The sequence below is a fragment of the Camponotus vicinus genome, unplaced genomic scaffold (genome assembly GCF_025532165.1).
Source record: "Camponotus vicinus isolate PSW18456_S1 unplaced genomic scaffold, iyCamVici1.0 SCAF_10, whole genome shotgun sequence".
NCBI classification, from domain to species: Eukaryota; Metazoa; Arthropoda; class Insecta; order Hymenoptera; family Formicidae; genus Camponotus; species Camponotus vicinus.
In genome coordinates, this window is record NW_028141946.1 from 4548428 (window position 1) to 4567733 (window position 19306).

Here is a 19306-nt window from a genome sequence, read left to right on the forward strand (position 1 = left end):
TTCTCTTTTTTGTGTACTATTGGAATATAGTTTTCATTGATTCGAGATATATAAAAATAGAAAAAAAATAGTTTTTGCGAGATGCGTGGAATTCATTCGGAAAATGTAATAAAATGATGATAATGATAAATTTTTAACATAATTAATAAAAAAATTTTTATCATAATTAATAATAAAAATGCCTTTATAATTAATAATCCAATTACGCATGATCTCATTAATTTTTTTTTCATTGAATTAATTATGTATAATTATTATATATAAAATGTGATCAATAATTGGTTAAATAGGCAATTGAATAAATGTTCAAAAAACAAAGCAGGTGTGATATTTATAATTGTTAATAAAATTACGTTTGAAAAAATGAATATTAGATCAGATAATTTTTTCTCTTTTAATATAATTTCACTTAAAAGTTATATATTTCTCTCTTTCTTTCTCTATAAAAGATTTAAGAAAATTAAAAAATACATCTCATTGTTGCACTTCTTATCACTATAATTAATTATTATTGATTCATATATATCATTATGATTATACAAAATTTTTATTCAAAAACAAACATTCACTTCCATATCAAAAATATTTATTATCTAGCATTTTTAACAATCGTGATAAAGAGAAAGAACAAGAGAAATAAATGTAACTAAATCAGAGAAGGACATAATCTAGAATAATGAATCGTAAAAATAATTAATAAATTTTTTGAGCATAAGAATAAAATATAAATCGAGGACAATCGATTTATAAAGACGATCATCAATATATGAAATGTTTTATTTTGTAATAAATTTAAATAAGTTTGAAAAAGAAAAACAAGACAATACTTTCCTTTTATCGAAAGCACATATTTCTTCACTATATCCTAACATTTTGCCTTATTTTGAATGGGTAAAAATAATTTGAATTCTGCTGGCAATTCATCCTCGGAATACAATCGATCTGAGAAGTACACTCGTCGTATCCTACAATTAGCATGAATTTGTACCCTCAATGTCTCTACATAATTTGTTCCATAGGCTCGGCGTGTAAAATCAGCCAAGTTGAACTGTATTTGATTCCATCCATCATCCAGTCTCATTGGCATAGTACAGATAAATGGTTTTACTCTTGTTGTAGATTGATAGTTGCTAGCGCGGAATCTGCGACGTACGTTTTTATCATCGATAATCTGTAACATATAAATATTGTTTTTATACTGAGAAAAATTAGACAATTTAAGAATAAGTTCTCTACAAACTAGTTGATACAATAAGAACTTACCTGAACCTCGAATGTGAAATATTTCTTCAGATTTTTAATGATCATCACCAAGAAAGGTAACTTTATACCCAAAGTTTTTCTTGGATCTGCAGGACATGTAATATACGTTGTACTAACGTTGCTGCCCAGTATTTCCAGAACAAGACTTTGGATGTCATTGTCAGTGATCCTCTTAATATGTCCATTTCTCACCTTTTTATCCCAGATTTGCAACGGTTTGCTGCCAATGCTGTACAGAATGGATAAGAATCCACTTTGGAAAGTATTTTTAAACATTTTTTGGTTTAAAATTTAGCTGCTGCAATAATTTTCTCTGTTCTATCAAAATAAAGCTATTCGTCTATTATTTTCTTCTCGAATCTGCAATGTATATTTTGAATATTTTAGTTGATTTAACATCGTTTTTTATGTGCAAGATATAAAACTGCAAAGAACTAACCTTTTCTCATCTTGACAAGAACCGAGCTGAAAATATATTATAAACGATGAATTAAGAAATGTTCATATTTAACATAATAAATTTCCTGCTCTTCATATGTCAATTTTCATTTAATTTTAATTTACTGTCTCTCATAAAGTGTTGTCTCACAAAATATTTAATGCAACTCTAACCTAATGAAACGTTTGATCGATACACCATTTTCTATTTTACACTAGACACTAGAATATTTTAAGGCTGATTTTTCATACGCGATGAATTTGTCCAATATGATTGGCCAACTATTAACTAGGGAGAAGTTCAACAATTTACAAATTAGCAATACAAATAAAATATACAAATATACATTAGCTCACACATTTCAGATATTATAAAATTAGAAAAATAAGAAAATAATATTTTAAAATTTTACTTCACATACATGTATGAATATCTCAGACTTATAACAAAAATCTTTCAAATATTTTTTTAATTTTAGTTTCTAAAAATATATGTCAAATTTTTATATAATAAATACATTTTACAAATTAAATAATTCAATTAATAAATTAAATTCGCAAATAAATTAATACATTTGATAAAAGAACGTTACATTTGGACGAAATCTCTGACAGAGGTAAATAAAACGTATTTCGAGATTCGTGTGCCACCTTGTCATGCGTATATTTGAAACGCACAGTAAAAAGGCCATATACATTTATGTGAAACCTTTCTACAATTGTTTATCAACGTCAAATACAAACTGATGCTGATAAAGGAAAGCAGTAGATTCCTATACGTCGTATAATTCATTTTCGAAATGCAATTAAAGCTTTGTCGGTATGAAGAATCTTTTCGATTCTTAAGACTTACGTATTTAAGAAGCAATTATTTTCAATATGAAGGCTGCTGAAAACTCGCATTACGTAACTGTATTTTGTTACAGCATACATTATAGCATACGAAAACTCAAATCACTTTACTTAGATATAAATCTAACATAATTAAACTATATTATGGTATTGAGTATACTTCTTTTTTTTGCGCTCGGTATTCATCCAGTCAAATAATTACGAGTAAAATGTAGCGAGAACATATTTTATCAAAGTGATTTTTTAAACAATTTTCTAGTTAACTTTAATCAAAAGTAAGCAAATGTTTCGCAGCGTTTATGTATGTGTGACTATTAAAATGAAATTACAGAACGTAACATGGATCATACATGAAACTAATGTTTCACAATTGTTTCTCCTTTTTTTAGCCAATATCGATGCATCGGCTAGTATTTTTTTAACACTTTACGAATCAAGCCCAACATTTTGCTAAGTTGATTTCTTAGTGGACTCTCCTTAAAGTGTTGAAGGATTCTTTTTTCTGGTATCTTAATACCTTATTCGGTAAATTAATACCATATTCGCTTATCTATCATTAATATTAACTATATGGTATTACAGTTTATATGCATAAAATTGTTCTTCTCTCGCAGCGTACATGACGCAAGTTATTCAAGTCGTCTCTCCTTTCTGTTTGTCTTTCTCAAAAAATTATACATAATGGAATCTACCACTGTGTCTCGTAATACTGTATCGTGACATGAACAAGAAAGGCCCACTTATAAAAGCGATCAGGCAAAAAATCCAACTAGCATCTCGAAAAATCAATAAATAATTTTTACCGAATGTCTTTTAAATTATCTTTGAATTGATCAAATGTAACTCGCGTTAATTTCAGTAGATCAATCATCGTGCGAACGCTTGTTACAAATTTTCAATATACCGAGCACCGGGCATTACGAATAAAGTGTGTGCGAATTTAATGAACAATAATACAATTTATTTAGTATTTGTCGCTTGTATTTGTTGTTCAATAAATCGCATAATACGAATAATGAATAGAAGACAGCAAGTTATTTGATTGAGAAAGCCGGTACAAAACTCTGCATTATTACATCGTCAAAATTGTAAGAGACAACGTTTATTTTGCGCAAAATATAGAGAACTTAATTTTGAATTTAAGGAATTTAAGTAAAATTATACGAATATTCAAAGTTTGTACCGTTTCTCAATATTTATCTTCATTCATTAAGTTTTGTCCACTCTACTGCTTTTACTCGGCAATAACGCAAAATTTGCCATTGTTTCAGGATTATTTCTTAGCAAAATTAAAATAATTTTGTAATATAATCCTGACGCGTAACGGGACAAGTTTTGGATTATCTCCTTTTTTTCCTTATATTCGGCGAAATTTCCTATACAGCTTATCATTATCATTTATTTGCAAACGATAAATGTGTATGGAAATTTTTTTATTCCCTTTGTTTCTCAACCAGACAAAATTCGTAGCTGTTTTCGGATTGTTTTTTTAATGAGATTAAAACAATTTTGTAATGGTTTTGACGCAATGGGATAGCTTTTTAATTATTATCATTTTACGTTCTTCGAAATTTCCGATGCAGCCTATCATTATCCTCTATCTTTGAATGATAGGTACATGGAAAATTTCTATTCTCTTTACTTCTCAATATTTCACGATACATGAATATGTAACCCCAGAATGCTTCTGGCCTCTATATAAAAGCAAATTGGGGCATAGGGACAGTATATATCCCATTACCTATGTTTTACCAATTTAAAGTTTAGATACTTAATCTTTCATAAAATTATTTAATCAGCACAAGTCTCTGGCATATGTAGCCAGAGTTTGCTCTGGAAAAAGACATGATTTTATGTATAATTTTCATATGCGACTCAATAAAAAGTTTTAATTCGTTTTGCTCGATAAAACAAAAAAAAACATACATCATAAAATAATCAATTCTGGATTAAGGGTAGAAATAGAAATATAAAAAAAAGAAAAAAAACACTGTTACGATTGTTAATTTGTGTATTAGGTAACAAGACATAGCTCTCTTTATTCATGCTAATGAGAAAGCCAAGGAATTTGATTGAGAAATTAAGAGATATGGTCGCATTTCATCTCCAGGTCGTCATTTCATTTCTCTACGGTGTTCATATGATCATAGACCAAGACTGGAGAATGACCATTGTGAATTATCATAGATAAGTATTTCACGATTGTGATCCTGTCAATGAAAATGTTACAATAAATATAGCAGTTATAGTTGTCACTGCTAGGATCGCAATCATAATCAAGCACCAATAATATTTCTCGATTTCACAGTGATTTCACAGTACTATTAATTTTGCAAGAGTCATTGTAATATACAAATAGCTCAATACAATTTTTATGATAATAAATTTCTGATAGTCACAGATGTTCTTTTGGCTTTGCCTACTGTAACTAATCAGACATTCTTATACATTAAAAATTAAAGAATTCTTGCATAATTATTAAATACTCGTTTATTGGTGCTTGAACAGCATTTCAATGTAGTTAAGACACTGCAAAAGATTAGAAAGATTTTACATAATACATGCTGATAATTAACTTATAGATAATTGTATATAAATTGATTAAAATTCGTTTCTATTCGATTTTTTATCACACTTCAGCAATGTGCAAAGTAAGCAATCTAACAAATATAATGCATAAAATAAAAATATCTAAATTATGTAATGTGCTTTAAATCTTTAACCAAATTTCTCTGATAAATAAATGCATTTTTATAATTACAATCAGATTATTATATAGAGTAATATAGAAAGAGATTCAATATACGAAATAAAGCTTCCACAAGAATAGATAGAAACCTAGATGAAACAACATATCTGCAGATGAAAATGAATGAAGAATCAATAAAGTATCAATTTTGTGGAGAGCTTTATAACTATGACAATTAATTTTCTTCTGCAATGTCTTAAAAAAGCAGAAATATAACTCAACATCATATATAAGTCTTAAGCTATTTGGTTACTTATCAATAGCTCCATCCATGTTATTTTTAACTTGAATGCTAATGTGTATTCCATCACCAGACGCACCTTTGTCTTTCTTCACTTGCGCTGCATTCGAAGCATTGTCGAGTCCCAATTTACTGAGAGTACGAAGTGCCCTTAGCGCTGCTTGATTGCGACTCGCGGCTATTGTCGCTCCATTACCGTGACAAACTTGTGGTGGATCAGTACTTAGTGATACAAGTGATAAATATTCCTTGTTTATAGATACTCCCTGGAACATTAGATGGAGAAAATAATTACCTATTTTGATAACATTAATACTGTACTTATCATTTCCAGTTTATATATGCACTTTTCATCTGTTTTTAATTAATTAAAATTTTAATTTTTTTATTTTAATGCAAATTAAATAATAGCTATAAATTACCTTGGGAAAATCACTGAATTCTACAGTAAAATTAAATAACTGAGATAAATAATGTAATTGATCCTTGGGCGAAACACCAGCCGCATTCTGTTGTTGTCCACGTAATTCTTCAGCAACTATTTGTACACTGGGTCCATTTCCCAATTTAGATTCTTGACCTCCGTCCACTAATAAAAGACCAGGCACTAGTTGACGGCCTATGGTACCTAATAACAAAAATAATTTTTTTTAATTTATTGAATATAGCCAGACGATTTACATTCTTTTCTCTTACCTCCTACTGAATGAGGTGGAGTATCATTCACTTGTTCGTCTTCGAGAAACGTCACTTTTCTAGGTTTCGATTCCGTGTTTTCGCTGTCTCCTGTCTTTATAGATGGTTTCGCGGGTTGCGGCGATGGTTTGCTATATCCTAATTGCGCCAAGAGAGCCTCAGCTGCAGCTCTTTTAGCCAATTTCTTGTTAGGTCCAATTCCCTGTGCGGAGTGTTGACCCATTGTCACTTCCATGACAAACTCTCTGCGTCTTGGCGCGCCTTTCTCGTCAATCAAATTGTAGACCGGCTCTCTTTCACGTTTCGCCTGCTGAATCTGAACTAGCCGGGAGACCGGATTGACTTCCTCCGCGGCTTCACTCTCTGAACGAGGCTCCTGGTAAACCTTTATTAAATTACGAGATTTCTTTTTAGTTGCTGGTGGCTTACGTTTTACTCGCATCGATCGATTCTGTATTGTAGCCGGTAAAGGAGGAAGACGTTTTAATTCTTCTAACATCAACTCGGCAGCGCGTTTCTTTGACACCTGAAAAGTAAAGAAGCATAAAAGAATATTAAAAATCATATATATCATATTTGTTGTTTTTCTGCTTAAAAAATATAAAGGATTACTTTTTTTGAAGATCCTTCTCCCACAGTGACTTTGTCACCAACAGTGCATTTCGTCATGAAGGTTCTTATGTGAGGTTTACCACTCTCGGATACAACTTCGAAGCTCACTGATAATCCACGTTTCAGAGCAGTTTCATGAACTAATGACACTGGACTTTTCAACTCGGCGTTTGGATCATCGATACCATTTAATGTACCATTCTCATTAATGTTGTTGACGGTTGCGATTTCTTCCGGTAAGGGCAATTGTCGCAGCTGTTCCAAAGCTCTGCTAGCTGCATCGTGGCGTGCCGCTTGACCTGTCAAACCTCTACCCGTGAATTCGCGTTCACCAACTTTGAGCGTAACGAGATATAATGCTTGAAGATCTGTATGAACTCCGCGATTATATGATGGAATTCGAGGGTTGTACATTCGCGGAAAATTATTAAAACTATGTGGTATAAATTGATGCTGTAATGTAGCTGGCGGAGCTTGTCGAAACGTATAAACAGTTGGTTCACCTCGTTTCATTGCTAGAGCATTCAGTTCAACGGTAGGTGGTAAATGTCCTGTAACGCAAAATAGTACATAAGTAGTGTTACTATATAATAATTATATAATTAAAATTGAAATTTAAGAAAATAACGTCATAAATCGATATTATTATATATACCGAAATTATCGAAATTACCAGAACCTGCCGGGCATTTGCCCAGATGGCCGATTCTCATAGCCTTGGTGGGTTTAGGCGGAGGTTGACGATACCACGTCTTGGTTAAGGCCTCGGTCGCCGCACTGTGTTGAGCTTTCTTTATGCTGGGACCTTCCGCAACGTATTCTTCCTCGCCAAGTTTCAATGTCACTGTAAATCTCTTCTTGTGCGCCGGTCCCTGCTCGTTGGTCAACCTATACTGATGTTGAATCCTATTGAATCTCGCTAACTCATTCAACAAGCACATGGGTGTTTTTTCTTTCATGTTTGCCAAGGCTGGATTAGTCGCGTTGGCATGATTCTGATTGGACGAATTGTCATCTCTGGACTCTCCATTAGCGTCGTTTGTTATCGCCTTTGATTGTTCTATGTTCGATTGCTGTGACATATGTTGCGGCTGTTGTTGCTGCTGCTGTTGCTGTTGCGATTGTTGCACTTGCTGCTGTGGTTGTGGCTGTTGGATAGATTGATTCTGTTGATTATTTGGTTGCTGCTGCTGTTGTTGCTGCTGCTGCTGGTGTTGATATTGAGGTTGGACATTTTGAAGAGTCACAGAAACTGTATTTGTTTGGTCCTTCATGCTAACGCTAACCATGGTATCTGAAGTGAACGTTGTGAATTATTTTTACATTAATAATTGAGAATGAAGGATTAATTCTATCACGATGTATTTACTTACTGTTTGTATTGTGCGCATTCATGCCCATCAACATCGGCTGTCTCGGATTTCCATGCGGCGGGCCAGGATGCTGCATGTGATGCATATGTTGTTGATGGGGGGGCATGGACAGTATCGGTTGATGAGGATTCCGATGCGGCAACAGATGCTGCGGTTGATGTAACTGAGTCATATTAGCTTGCTGCATAGGCCGCATCGGTCCTGCCATTCTAGATAGAAACATTATTTTCATACAATTAATATCAATATAATTATTTACAATATATTTACAATTAATGTTAATGTAATTATATATTTATAATTAATATCAATATAAATCTTACTAAATACAATTTTATATTTATAATATTAACTCTGTCTATAAATTTATAATAATGTATAATTATTATTGCTTCTATAATCTATATATAATATTTAATTTTTTCAAAACAAAGAAATAATGTAGTAGTTTTTATCATACATTCATCATATACATAAGTAATAGTTTGTCAACAATTTTTACATACATAGTGATGTGACTTATCAAATCATTAAATAAACTTAAGAAATTTCTTAGTCAATTTATAAGTAACTTATAAATACAGTATGTTGTCTAAATTAATATTATATAAAAAGTGACTGAATATTAACCTATTATGATCCCGTAATTGATTCTGCATTGCGTGATGTTGGTGACGTAACATCTTATGAAAATGCACAGAAAAATCTGTAAAAAAAGAAATCGAAAGAAAAGGATTATTAATCTAATTTCAATATTTTAGATATATCTTAGACAAATGACAAAATTATCACACACATATAAGTAAATTTTTATATTTATGCTATACACAATCAGCTGCTAAGAAATTAAAAGATTTTTTATCAAAAATAAAATATATATACATTTGTTTTCTACTGACGAGTTCATATACAGCAAGTAGCAGACTACAAACAGTTCTTCTGCTATCTTGCTAATTAATTAAAAGAGAATACAAATAAATTCTCTCTCTTTTATCATCATCAATGAATAAATAATTTTCGAATAATCTATAAATTGCGCTGCTCGTGCCAAAGCAATCGGAGCAGACCGCAATCGAGCTCACATCTACTCTAAAAAGAGCTTTGCTCCGAAATGAGTTTCCATTGTATATGCGGTATTTTTCTTTTTTTCGCGCAGACGGAGGCGTTTCTCGCGTTTTCGGAATATTTAAAACGAAATCTTACGAGCACGCAAAGTGATCGACGGCGGGCGTGGATTATCCGAGCGACTTCGATATATAGGAACACGATATAACCTTTCCGCGAGAAGGGCGAGCCGGTAAAATGAGCGGGTGACGAGAGACACGATCTCGCGGCCGCGTGCAATTTCGACGCGACAACGAGACAACGAGGGATTCCGCCTATAAATAAAATTCGTTATCGAATAAAATGGGCTTGGTCCAGCGGCGGCGGTGGCGGCGACGGGGGCAACAACGACGGCGGTGGCGACGACGAAGGCGATCTTCACGGAACTCGTGGGAACCCGTCGAACACGCTTTTTTCTCAATTTTTATCCTTACCCTATTACGTTCTATTTCACGGAAATTTAGTGTGCGACGCACGATGCAGCGAAATTTCCGGCGAAACAGATCGGTCACGACAGATCTAAGAGAACACCGCCAGGCCCTCGGCACGGCTATTGGCAAACAGTAAAGAAAAGTACTCTGTAGACTAAAATGCGGCCATTTTGATGTGAGACTAGCGGCGTGCGTGACGTCACTGATACATCTTGGGGTGAGTTCGGAAATCCTACTCGTGGGGTAGAGCAGCGTCGAATCGACCAATTAGAACAGAGGAATATTTGCCCCTTTTGTCCTGATTGGTAGATTAGATGCTAGTGTACACACTACTGCGATTTTTAAACACACGCATGTTTACATAGAAATCAAATTGGGGGAAGTAATAACGGAAATAACGAACGAAATACATGGCGAACGAGAAATTAGATTTATTCAAAATTCGCTTGTGCTACGCGTCATGTGTTATATCCATTCTTATGCATCTCAAGTTGAACACTTCCAGGTATCGAATGCATTATATTTGAATACTCGTACATTATGATTATTGATTAAAATATTCGAATATTTTTTTTTAAATTATTGTTAAATATTGCATAATCTGTAGTTTTATTTTTTTAACTTTGCGTTTTATTTCTCACATCGAATACTTGCAGCTGCCAAAACTATTTAACGCACATTTATTTATACGTATCCAGTTACACATATTTAAAATTACACATCAAAATTATACTTAATGTATTTCAAATTATACATTTGTTCTTTTCTTTTCGTATGTCGTGGCTTATTGAGAAGAAAAAAGATTCGTTATAGTTGCCAACATTTATTTATTTTTATGAAATAACATAATAGACATAAATCTATTATTAGCTGTTATTATACTATTTTAATTAGATATTAGAATTACTACTATTTTAATTAAATATTCGAACTTAATTAATTATTAATTAATTATTACAGAAGTCTCTATTTTTTAATATCCTTTACATATTTTATATATATTTACTGCTAATTCGAGCTTTAATAAAGTACAAGCAGTGAAAATCTATTTCAAATTTTTCAAAAGAACAAATAAAGTTGCTACAAATAAACAATGCTTCTTATAATATAATTCAATAAATATAATTACATTTATCGAAACAAAATGATTAAACGTCATTATTTTTCACAACTACTAGTTTAAATTTATATTTTAATTATATATATATATATATATATATATATATATATATATATATATATAGAAAAAAACTGTAACTCTAATAAATAAATTTTATTTTTTAAGAAAAATTGCAATTTAATGCAAATGAATTTTTAATTATTCAAATTTAATTGTCGCGCTTTATGATGAAAAAAAGCATAAATTTGTATAATTCTAATAAGAATTAATTATTATTATAAATCGAAAAAAAATCAGTACGCCAATATTTGTGTACCAAAAATGTGATTCGCTGTATATATTGTAAGCTTTATACCGAAATTTTCAGATCGGTGTAAGATGGCAATTGCACAGCGTATGCAGGTTGATTGTTTTCGCTGACGAAGACCGAACCGTTCTCACCCTTTTCGATCAATTCCACAATGGCACTCGCCACATGTTCAGGTCTGTTAAACCGAAAGAATACTCTATGTAAAGAATATTATATATGTGTGTATATATGTCTATCACAGATCCTTTTGACACACAAATCAATTCTTTAATTAATGTCATTAGGATATATAAATAAAACAGATTTTACTTTTATTATTTTTATTTTGAATATGATTTCTAATCTATTTTTTAAATTTATAATTATACTTATCTACGAGATTTATCTACATTTATATAAATTCTAATTTATTATATACGTTCTTAATTTATTATTTATTGTTTTTATTATACACACATATATATAAAATTTATCTTATCTATTTAATAAAATTAGATAAGAAATAAAAAATAAATTTTATTATATAAAAATACTATAGGCTATACTATATTTGTGACTTACGGTTGACTTTCCATTGTTGTCATTTCCTTAGCAGCGATCTCATCGTCGAGAATGTCCATCGCATAGACTTTGCTTGACATAAACTTGGAAGCCATATTAGTATTTGTGAGACCAGGACATATTACCAAAACACGTATTCCCGTCTTTTCGTAAAAAGTCTAGAAAAATATGCTAAACTTTATTAGTAATTATAATATTTCGTGTGTGTCGCAGCACATTCAAAAGATAAAATAACAATAGTTTAAATAATTTCGTTGGAAGAAAGAATATATAAATTTTCAGATTCGTTATTTATTTATATAAGTCATATTTTTACCTGTAACGATAAAGTAAAACCGACGATGGCGAATTGCGTCCCGGCGTAAATCGGCGCGAGCGAATTACTTTGCAAGCCAACTATGGATGACATGTTAACGATAGTCCCACCCTTTCCGCCCTTGTGTTTTCCCATATGATTCAGACCCAAAATAGTGCCGTGTACAATCCCTTTCTGATTATAAAGGAGATAACACGTTAAGAATATTAGAAGATAAATTTCCGATGAATAATAATAAAAAGCGGACTTACATAATTAATATCAACCATCGGCTCCCAATCCGCGTCGTTCATGATGCCGGCACTATTGATAACAATGTCTAGCATACCAAATGATTCTATCGCCTTGTCGAAGCAAGCTGCAAAATTATATACATTAATTAAATGCTTCAGTTAATCGAAAATTTTTTTAATTTATTTTAAAATAATTTATCGCATAGATAAATAACTGTATAACACGATATAATTTAAAATCATCGGTCATAAACTGATTCCTAATAAGATTATTGATATTATTTATGTATGATGCTTATTATTAGAAAATTTTTTTGTTTAGCGATCGATTTTGTAATACAATACCCGTAAGTTCCTCGGCATTCGCCACATCTCCAACGAGGAAAATAGCGTGGTCTGCGCCGAATTCTTTCTCCAATTCCGCAACAGTAGTTTCGCCATTCGAGTCGGGCAAATCTACAATTGCTACGGACTGCAAAATATAATAATTATCAATTTAATAATACATTTCTTCCTGCATCTCTGTTTTAAACATTATTTAAAACATTATCTCCCATTTAAACCTATATTTGCGCCGCGCGCGTTTCTCCTATTATTACTCTAATGTTAAAGATGTGTGATATATAATTTGCAGAAAATATACTAGCAAATTATATTTCATACATTTGGGATTTTACTAAATTACCTTTGCTCCATTTCGAAGCAATTCCCGAGCGGTGCAATAACCGATTCCGTTGGCTCCGCCGGTGATAAGTACGGTTTTCTCCTGAATCTCCATTATAGATGCGTCTTGTTCTCTTCGATGAATGCGAATCGCGATTCCCGTGTAGATTCGGATCGATCTCGTCAGATACTGATCCCGCAAATGAATCTGTCAAGTATCGCTGAAGAGGAGCCGCAGATATTGACATTTGAGATGTCGACCGTACGTGATAGAATATCAGATGCGGATCATGTGAACTCGTTTTCGAGGTAAACAAGATCGGATTTGCGCCGATAGGCAAGAAGCAGCGGGAACAAAATCATTTGATGCTGCACGAGGAACACGCGTTGAATAATTCGAAACGAATGTGAGAGAAATAGCATAAATCCATTTCTTGATGTTGTATAAGATGTCACTAGTATTGTGGATAGGATTATTTTACAGACGTATTGAATGTAAAAAATACCGTACTAGCAATAATAGGATCGGATTTATATATAAAATTTTTATATCTTATTATTTTGAAACTTTAGTTTCGTAATCTTTAAACTAACTTATAATACTAGTCTATTTTATATCAAAGAGATTTTTGGGGAGACATTATGTGATCCTCACTTAACCAGTAAATTAACGGAGATTTAATAGGGGAAAGATAGGAAAATAGATAGTTTTCGTATAAAATAATACAAATCCGATCCGGTGATTTTATTAAAAGGCAATGCATTTTATTAGCAAGACTAGCAACATACATACCGTAACATATAACACGTAACAGAAACAAAATCAACAGTCGCCACTAATTGCGTTATCAAAGCTACAAAGAATTATTACGGGCGATATCTCTCGAACAAAATCTATTAGCTAGATATCTGACTAATGTATCGAAGTTTTTATATGAGTTTTGCAACTTGATGCAATCGCGCATTGTACAAATCTCCTCATGAATCGTAATATCTAATATCGAAAAATGATCGTGTTGAGCGTCTCAACTTGCACTCAAGCTATCTGTATAGATCCTAACTCTATCGCTATACCATATTTCTAAATATTTTTTTTCCTCAAAAAGACTGTAGAAAAATTAGAGACATGATTGTTAAATATGTAGTTTCGCTTGGAATAATCATCCGACGGATTTCGATTCAATTGTATTCGCGATTACACTGATGCAAATAACCTTTGACACACCACAATTATCGAACTTTAAAGTGGAAATGGGCACAAGTGAAAAAATTTCAGTTTTTAAGTAAATTTTTAAAGACGTACAAAAAATTTGATTATTTATTTTCTTAAAATTGTTTAATTTTTTTCATATTTTTCTGTAAGATACTCTAGTCATCTAATACTTTTAATAAATACATTTTTTAATAAATGAATATACGTAGATATATTTTTAATGTAAAAGACTTGTCTGATTGTTCTATATTTTACTTGGCTTATTCCACTTTTATTTAATTATTGATTATGCTTCTGTCGCTCTTAATAGATATAATATATATAAAGATTTGCGATATTCTCCGTAAAGAGAATCTCCATCGAGTCAGAGTTATCTGCATCAGTCATTGTAAGGGACGTATGTTAATCTGTCTCTCTTTTGTTTTTTGCTTCGAGAGCGCAAAATAAATCTTTCACTCTATCACACACGCTCTTTCCCTGATTGCACACAAGCAATAAATACAAAGTGTCTTTATTATATTCGACCTAGTAAAATGTGATTACGTTACATTTAGCGCTATTAAACGGAATGGATTAAACGGAATCGTCGATATTATGATGGATACGTTAGAAAAATGAGTAAGTTATATTATGGGACGATTACAAAGAGTGCGGCAGGATTCAGATATCGTTGTGATAATATTTTATCAATACACAAATATCTGCGCAACATCTAGAAATTATTTCTCAAGTTCGAGATTTTTGGGCTGATAAGCAAGTGCATTGTTGAGGCCCATACAAGAAAAAAACCGCAAATTCGCAACGTGGGTGCGGGACGGAAGCAAAAGCCATTTCCTTTTTTTAGATTGTTTTCTTTTTTTTATGAATGTATGTAATTAAATGTTCCCGTCATCGCAACGCACGTTGATCTTGCACGGATTTTTTCCCCTTTTTAAATATCGCGATTTTGTATCTCTCTTTCCCTCTTATAATTATTAAATCTTCGAGTACTCACATCCACGTTCTGACTCGTAGATTTTGCTATGTCAGTATAAAATGTACCAAAAGTATCGCTATGTTCTATCAAAAATCGGAAGTAATGTTAGCTTCAAATAATATTCTCGTTGTCGTTATTATAGAAAACGTGATTCTTCAAAATATACATCGTATGAAAGTGTAACTATGTATACTTCGCTTACGCATTCGCCTTCTTGATAACGATGTTCTGGCAGGTGACGGGATATATTTCGATACAAATTACGGTTAATTGTGCGGTACGGCATAGATATTTGCAGCGAAGCGAGAAAGGGTTGTATGAATTCTGTCTTAGTGCTTCGCGAAGTTAATTTCGTGCGGTGGTTGATCCTTCTCCACCATCCACACGCTTCCGCTCTTACCGGTGTTTAGTACTTGTATCAATGCCTTTGCCACGTGTTCCGCCCTAGAGAGTATCGAATATTATTTTCAAATTGTTCCTATATATTAATGCCACTCTATACGTATTTCCCTATGCTTGACGAAAGTAACGCAACATTCTTCTAAATAATTAATTTTGTTTATTATACTACAATTATATTTTTTTTAGAGAGAGAAAGCAAATTTTTAATTACAAATGAGCTAAAAAATTTTTATAAAAATAAAAAAGAGAAAAAAGAGAGAAAGTAGTTATTATTCATACACATTATCTTATTCATATTTAGAAAATCATTACGTATACACATAATTACGAAGCTAGTTATTCAGATATATAAAGAAAAAAATTTTTGTATACCTTTGAGGAACTGATGAAGCTGTATCCCTTTGCCATGCATCTTCGTATCGAGCCAATAAAAGCTTTGTATTGACATCTCGTACTAATTTGGTGTCCGTGGCACTTGGACAAAGTGCCATCACTTTAACACCTGTCAAATCTACGTGATATTGATCCTATTCAAAAATTGAGAAAAAGTTAATACGTCTTTATCTCTATTTAATTTAATAAAAATAAAAATTTAAACATACATAATTTAAAATAATTTAATACACTAATAGAGCAAATGCTAACTTCGAGTATATATTGCATTTGCAAATTTTGATAGAATAATATAAATAAAGATTTAAACGAATTGATCTCCACAAATTGATGATCCATTCTCTGCTATTCTAAGTTAGTAGTTATGATCGATAATATAAGATTGATATAAGTATCTCTTACCCCAAAAGCCCTGGTGAAGCTGACGATAGCTGCTTTTGTCGCAGAGTAAATTGGCACGCTCACATAAGGGTTGATGCTGACGTTGCTGCCGGTGTTAATAACGACTCCACCTTGACCACCTCTATCCGTCCCCATAAATCGTTGAGCAAGCAAAGTACCACGTATTACTCCATTCTGTAATTGTCGTATTTGCAGCGAAGTCAAATTTTTAATACAAATATTAAAATTATTTTATAGTGAAAAGTTTGTTAATATTATTACATGTGCAATATACAGAATTATAAGAATTATAAATTATGAAACTAATTTCACAAAAATATTAATTTAAAAAAGGCACATAAATTGCTGTGTAAATCGTTTCGATTAATGAAAAACATATCAAATTAAAGTTTTCAAAAACACATTATAAGATAAAATATGCAAGTATATTAAAAGGGATTTATCAGACATTTGCTTACAAGATTAATGTCTACTTCAAGCTCCCAAAATCGGTCATTCATGATACCAGCATTGTTGATAACGATATCGATATGACCGAACTCTGCGATCGTTGTCTGAAACGATTCTGTAAATTGAATTGCATCATAATTCCACATAAGAATTGCATTAAGAATAAAAGCAAAATACGTATGTATGTATGGACGATTAGTCGCGTTTATGTGAATAAAAATAAATTTACAATAGAGCAAAAAATTATTGTTATTATACCTTCGAGTTGCGGATAATCCGTAACATCACATTGCGAGAAGATGACACGATCTTTACCATATTTCGCTGCTAATGTTTCCACCAATTGCTCTCCTTCTTCGGTGTCAATATCACATACAGCTACCTGTACATAATAAAATATTATCATAATAAACTTTATATTATATTCAAAGAAACTTTTATATATTTAAAGACTATTTTATTTTAAATATTCTTAACGCGAAGATAAATTGCAAGAAAGAAAGAAAGAAATTTATTTGTTGAATTCAATATATTTATTAAAAAAATTAAGATTATTTGTCTCTCTTTTAAAAAAATTATTAAATTCTTATTAAAAAAATTTAAATGTAGAAATTGTCATTAAAGCTAACAGAAAATAAAATAAAAGTTTCTAAAAATAGAAAAAAATATGTTTATAATATCAGAATGAAAATTTTAAATAAAATAAATACAAAATGTATAATATGTACATTATACATATATCAATCGCCAAAAACCAAGGAGATTTGTTTTCATAGATCTCATCTTGAGTACGTGATATATTTCTCCTTCGTCTGAGAGCAATCTAAATTTAAATCAACTGTTTTAAAGAAAAACGAGGATTCTTGAAGCATTGTTTTTGCATGAAATTCCGAGTCATAAAAACACACTACATTCATTGTTTAGAAAGAAAACCGAATAATCAAAATATTTATAACTGCCTTTTTCTTAAAAAAAAAAAAAAAAAAAGATAGTTTGATAATACAAAAAGTATAGAAAATTTAAATAAATAAATTTTTTCTTATAAGAAAACATTATATATATATATATATATACCTTGGCACCCTGATTCAGCAATTCGATGGCATACGCTTTGCCGATGCCAGATGCGGCGCCTGTCACTAGGGCAACTCGCCCTTTTATTTCCATTTTTCTTAAATTCTTGTCGACTTTTGTACTTGCAAGTATAAAAAATATAATATTTTAAAATATTATGTTATAAAAATATAGATTAATCTTTAGATTAATCTATATTTTTATGTATTAATAGAAAGAATATAACACTATTTGTAATTCCCTCTGCGTGTAAAAGAATATTTTATTTATATAGATTTTAAAATTAAATAATTAAATCGAATTTAATTGTTACTTTGTCACGACTAATGTAATAGTATAAATGTATAGATTCTTTTAAATTTCTTTATTTATTTAATTTTAAGTCTGTCTGATTAATACATATACTTTTTAGAGAAAAGTTTTATATGTATATATATGGAAATAGAAATAGAAATAAAATGTAATCTGTCATATATTTACTGTGATCTTTTGTCATTTTTTCTTATTGTATCATTTCTTATATTACAATAATAAATACTAATTTATGTAATACACTAACGCAATTTTATCGTTTCATTGATATCCACATAACTAGCGAATGATATAATGTTTTAACATTTAAAAAAGAACACGATGAAAACTTACTTTTTTCATGAAAATTTTAAATTCGTCTCATTAATCTAACATTGTACATCTGCGAATTTTAACAATTTCCTTTGGCTCTTTCTCTCTTTTTTAGGAATAAATTTATATGTGTTTCAATGGAAGCACTCATTCAAGGGAAGGGCATTCACACACTACTTTTTCACCTGTCACTTTGACTTCGAAATCAGCAAGAAGTTAAAATTCTGATATCAAAGATTTCAAGTGAATAAACACGCAGTTTGTATTCAAAAAATTTATCATGAAATTTCAACATCATTAAACCTTTGAATAAAATGCCTTAAAAATTTATCTATTATATATCGTCTAGTCCGGACGTTCTCTCCATCTACCTTATCAAGATTAAATTTTTTTCGCTGATTTTTGTTCTTTACGTTGTATACCTTTTGGATTCTTCCGTCAACGTTGACTTTTCGCAACAAGCGAGGTGTAAGCTGGCGAACTGGATAGCTTGCTTGGATACACTAGTCCAGACGATGCTTTTCCTTCGTTGAAGGAATGTAGTTGATAGCACCGAAGTAGCGAAAGGTGTGGTTGATAGCTGATGGTGTACTGGCTGACTGACGATCACAACGATTGGGGTGCACACCCGGTATAGTCTGATATTGATTGGTGCGTCTGCGTGCCATGCGAGTGTGCGCGACGTCGACCGGTGCGTGCCCTTCACGCACGTGCGTAAATGCGTGTGATTCTCCAAGACAGACTATTCGGCGGCCTTGCACGTCGACGTCGGTCCCGTGGCCCCTTTTATTTTTAGAACGATGCCGAAAA

General features: G+C 31.5%; 3 protein-coding genes across 6 annotated transcripts; all 3 read right to left on the bottom strand.

Annotated features, from left to right (window-relative positions):
- Positions 1-758: 758 nt before the first annotated feature.
- On the bottom strand, positions 759-2193 carry Bug22 (cilia- and flagella-associated protein 20). Its single transcript, XM_083081028.1, has 3 exons — positions 1703-2193; positions 1264-1623; positions 759-1171 (listed from the first exon to the last, which is right to left on the bottom strand). The coding sequence occupies exons 2-3, from the start codon at positions 1537-1539 to the stop codon at positions 866-868; spliced, it is 582 nt and encodes a 193-aa protein (XP_082937154.1). The 5' UTR covers positions 1540-1623; positions 1703-2193; the 3' UTR covers positions 759-865.
- A 147-nt stretch (positions 2194-2340) lies between these two features.
- On the bottom strand, positions 2341-9946 carry Stau (double-stranded RNA-binding protein Staufen). 4 transcript variants are annotated; one of them, XM_083081025.1, is made up of 9 exons: positions 9763-9946; positions 8855-8930; positions 8225-8433; positions 7507-8145; positions 6852-7402; positions 6240-6765; positions 5966-6171; positions 5623-5809; positions 2341-4386 (listed from the first exon to the last, which is right to left on the bottom strand). In XM_083081025.1, exons 2-9 carry the CDS (start codon positions 8905-8907, stop codon positions 4349-4351), a joined length of 2409 nt encoding a protein of 802 aa, XP_082937151.1. In that variant the 5' UTR covers positions 8908-8930; positions 9763-9946; the 3' UTR covers positions 2341-4348. The 4 variants fall into 4 exon arrangements, with proteins under 4 accessions (XP_082937151.1, XP_082937152.1, XP_082937149.1 ...); XM_083081026.1 differs by having other exon boundaries at positions 2341-4763; XM_083081023.1 differs by having other exon boundaries at positions 2341-5809.
- Positions 9947-11016: 1070 nt separating this feature from the next.
- LOC145960826 (uncharacterized) lies at positions 11017-19053 on the bottom strand. The gene is made up of 15 exons (XM_083080525.1): positions 18919-19053; positions 17873-17993; positions 17057-17180; positions 16807-16913; positions 16349-16522; positions 15926-16080; positions 15488-15595; positions 15354-15379; positions 15170-15234; positions 12985-13170; positions 12645-12771; positions 12318-12424; positions 12067-12240; positions 11751-11908; positions 11017-11364 (listed from the first exon to the last, which is right to left on the bottom strand). Exons 2-15 carry the CDS (start codon positions 17963-17965, stop codon positions 11229-11231), a joined length of 1740 nt encoding a protein of 579 aa, XP_082936651.1. The 5' UTR covers positions 17966-17993; positions 18919-19053; the 3' UTR covers positions 11017-11228.
- Positions 19054-19306: the final 253 nt, after the last annotated feature.

Bases quoted from the DNA above. Each gene is read 5' to 3' on its own strand.
- LOC145960826 (XM_083080525.1), bottom strand. From the start codon at position 17,965: ATGGAAATAAAAGGGCGAGTTGCCCTAGTGACAGGCGCCGCATCTGGC. The intron at 15,380-15,487 runs GCACTAAGACAG...GTCACCTGCCAG, and splicing joins CACGAAATTAACTTCGCGAA to AACATCGTTATCAAGAAGGC. The intron at 12,425-12,644 runs GTATTGTATTAC...ATAATTTTGCAG, and splicing joins GAATGCCGAGGAACTTACGG to CTTGCTTCGACAAGGCGATA.
- Stau (XM_083081023.1), bottom strand. From the start codon at position 8,907: ATGTTACGTCACCAACATCACGCAATGCAGAATCAATTACGGGATCAT. The intron at 8,146-8,224 runs GTAAGTAAATAC...CGTTCACTTCAG, and splicing joins GAATGCGCACAATACAAACA to ATACCATGGTTAGCGTTAGC. The intron at 6,766-6,851 runs GTAATCCTTTAT...TTTACTTTTCAG, and splicing joins GAGAAGGATCTTCAAAAAAA to GTGTCAAAGAAACGCGCTGC.
- Bug22 (XM_083081028.1), bottom strand. From the start codon at position 1,539: ATGTTTAAAAATACTTTCCAAAGTGGATTCTTATCCATTCTGTACAGC. The intron at 1,172-1,263 runs GTAAGTTCTTAT...TATATGTTACAG, and splicing joins ATTTCACATTCGAGGTTCAG to ATTATCGATGATAAAAACGT.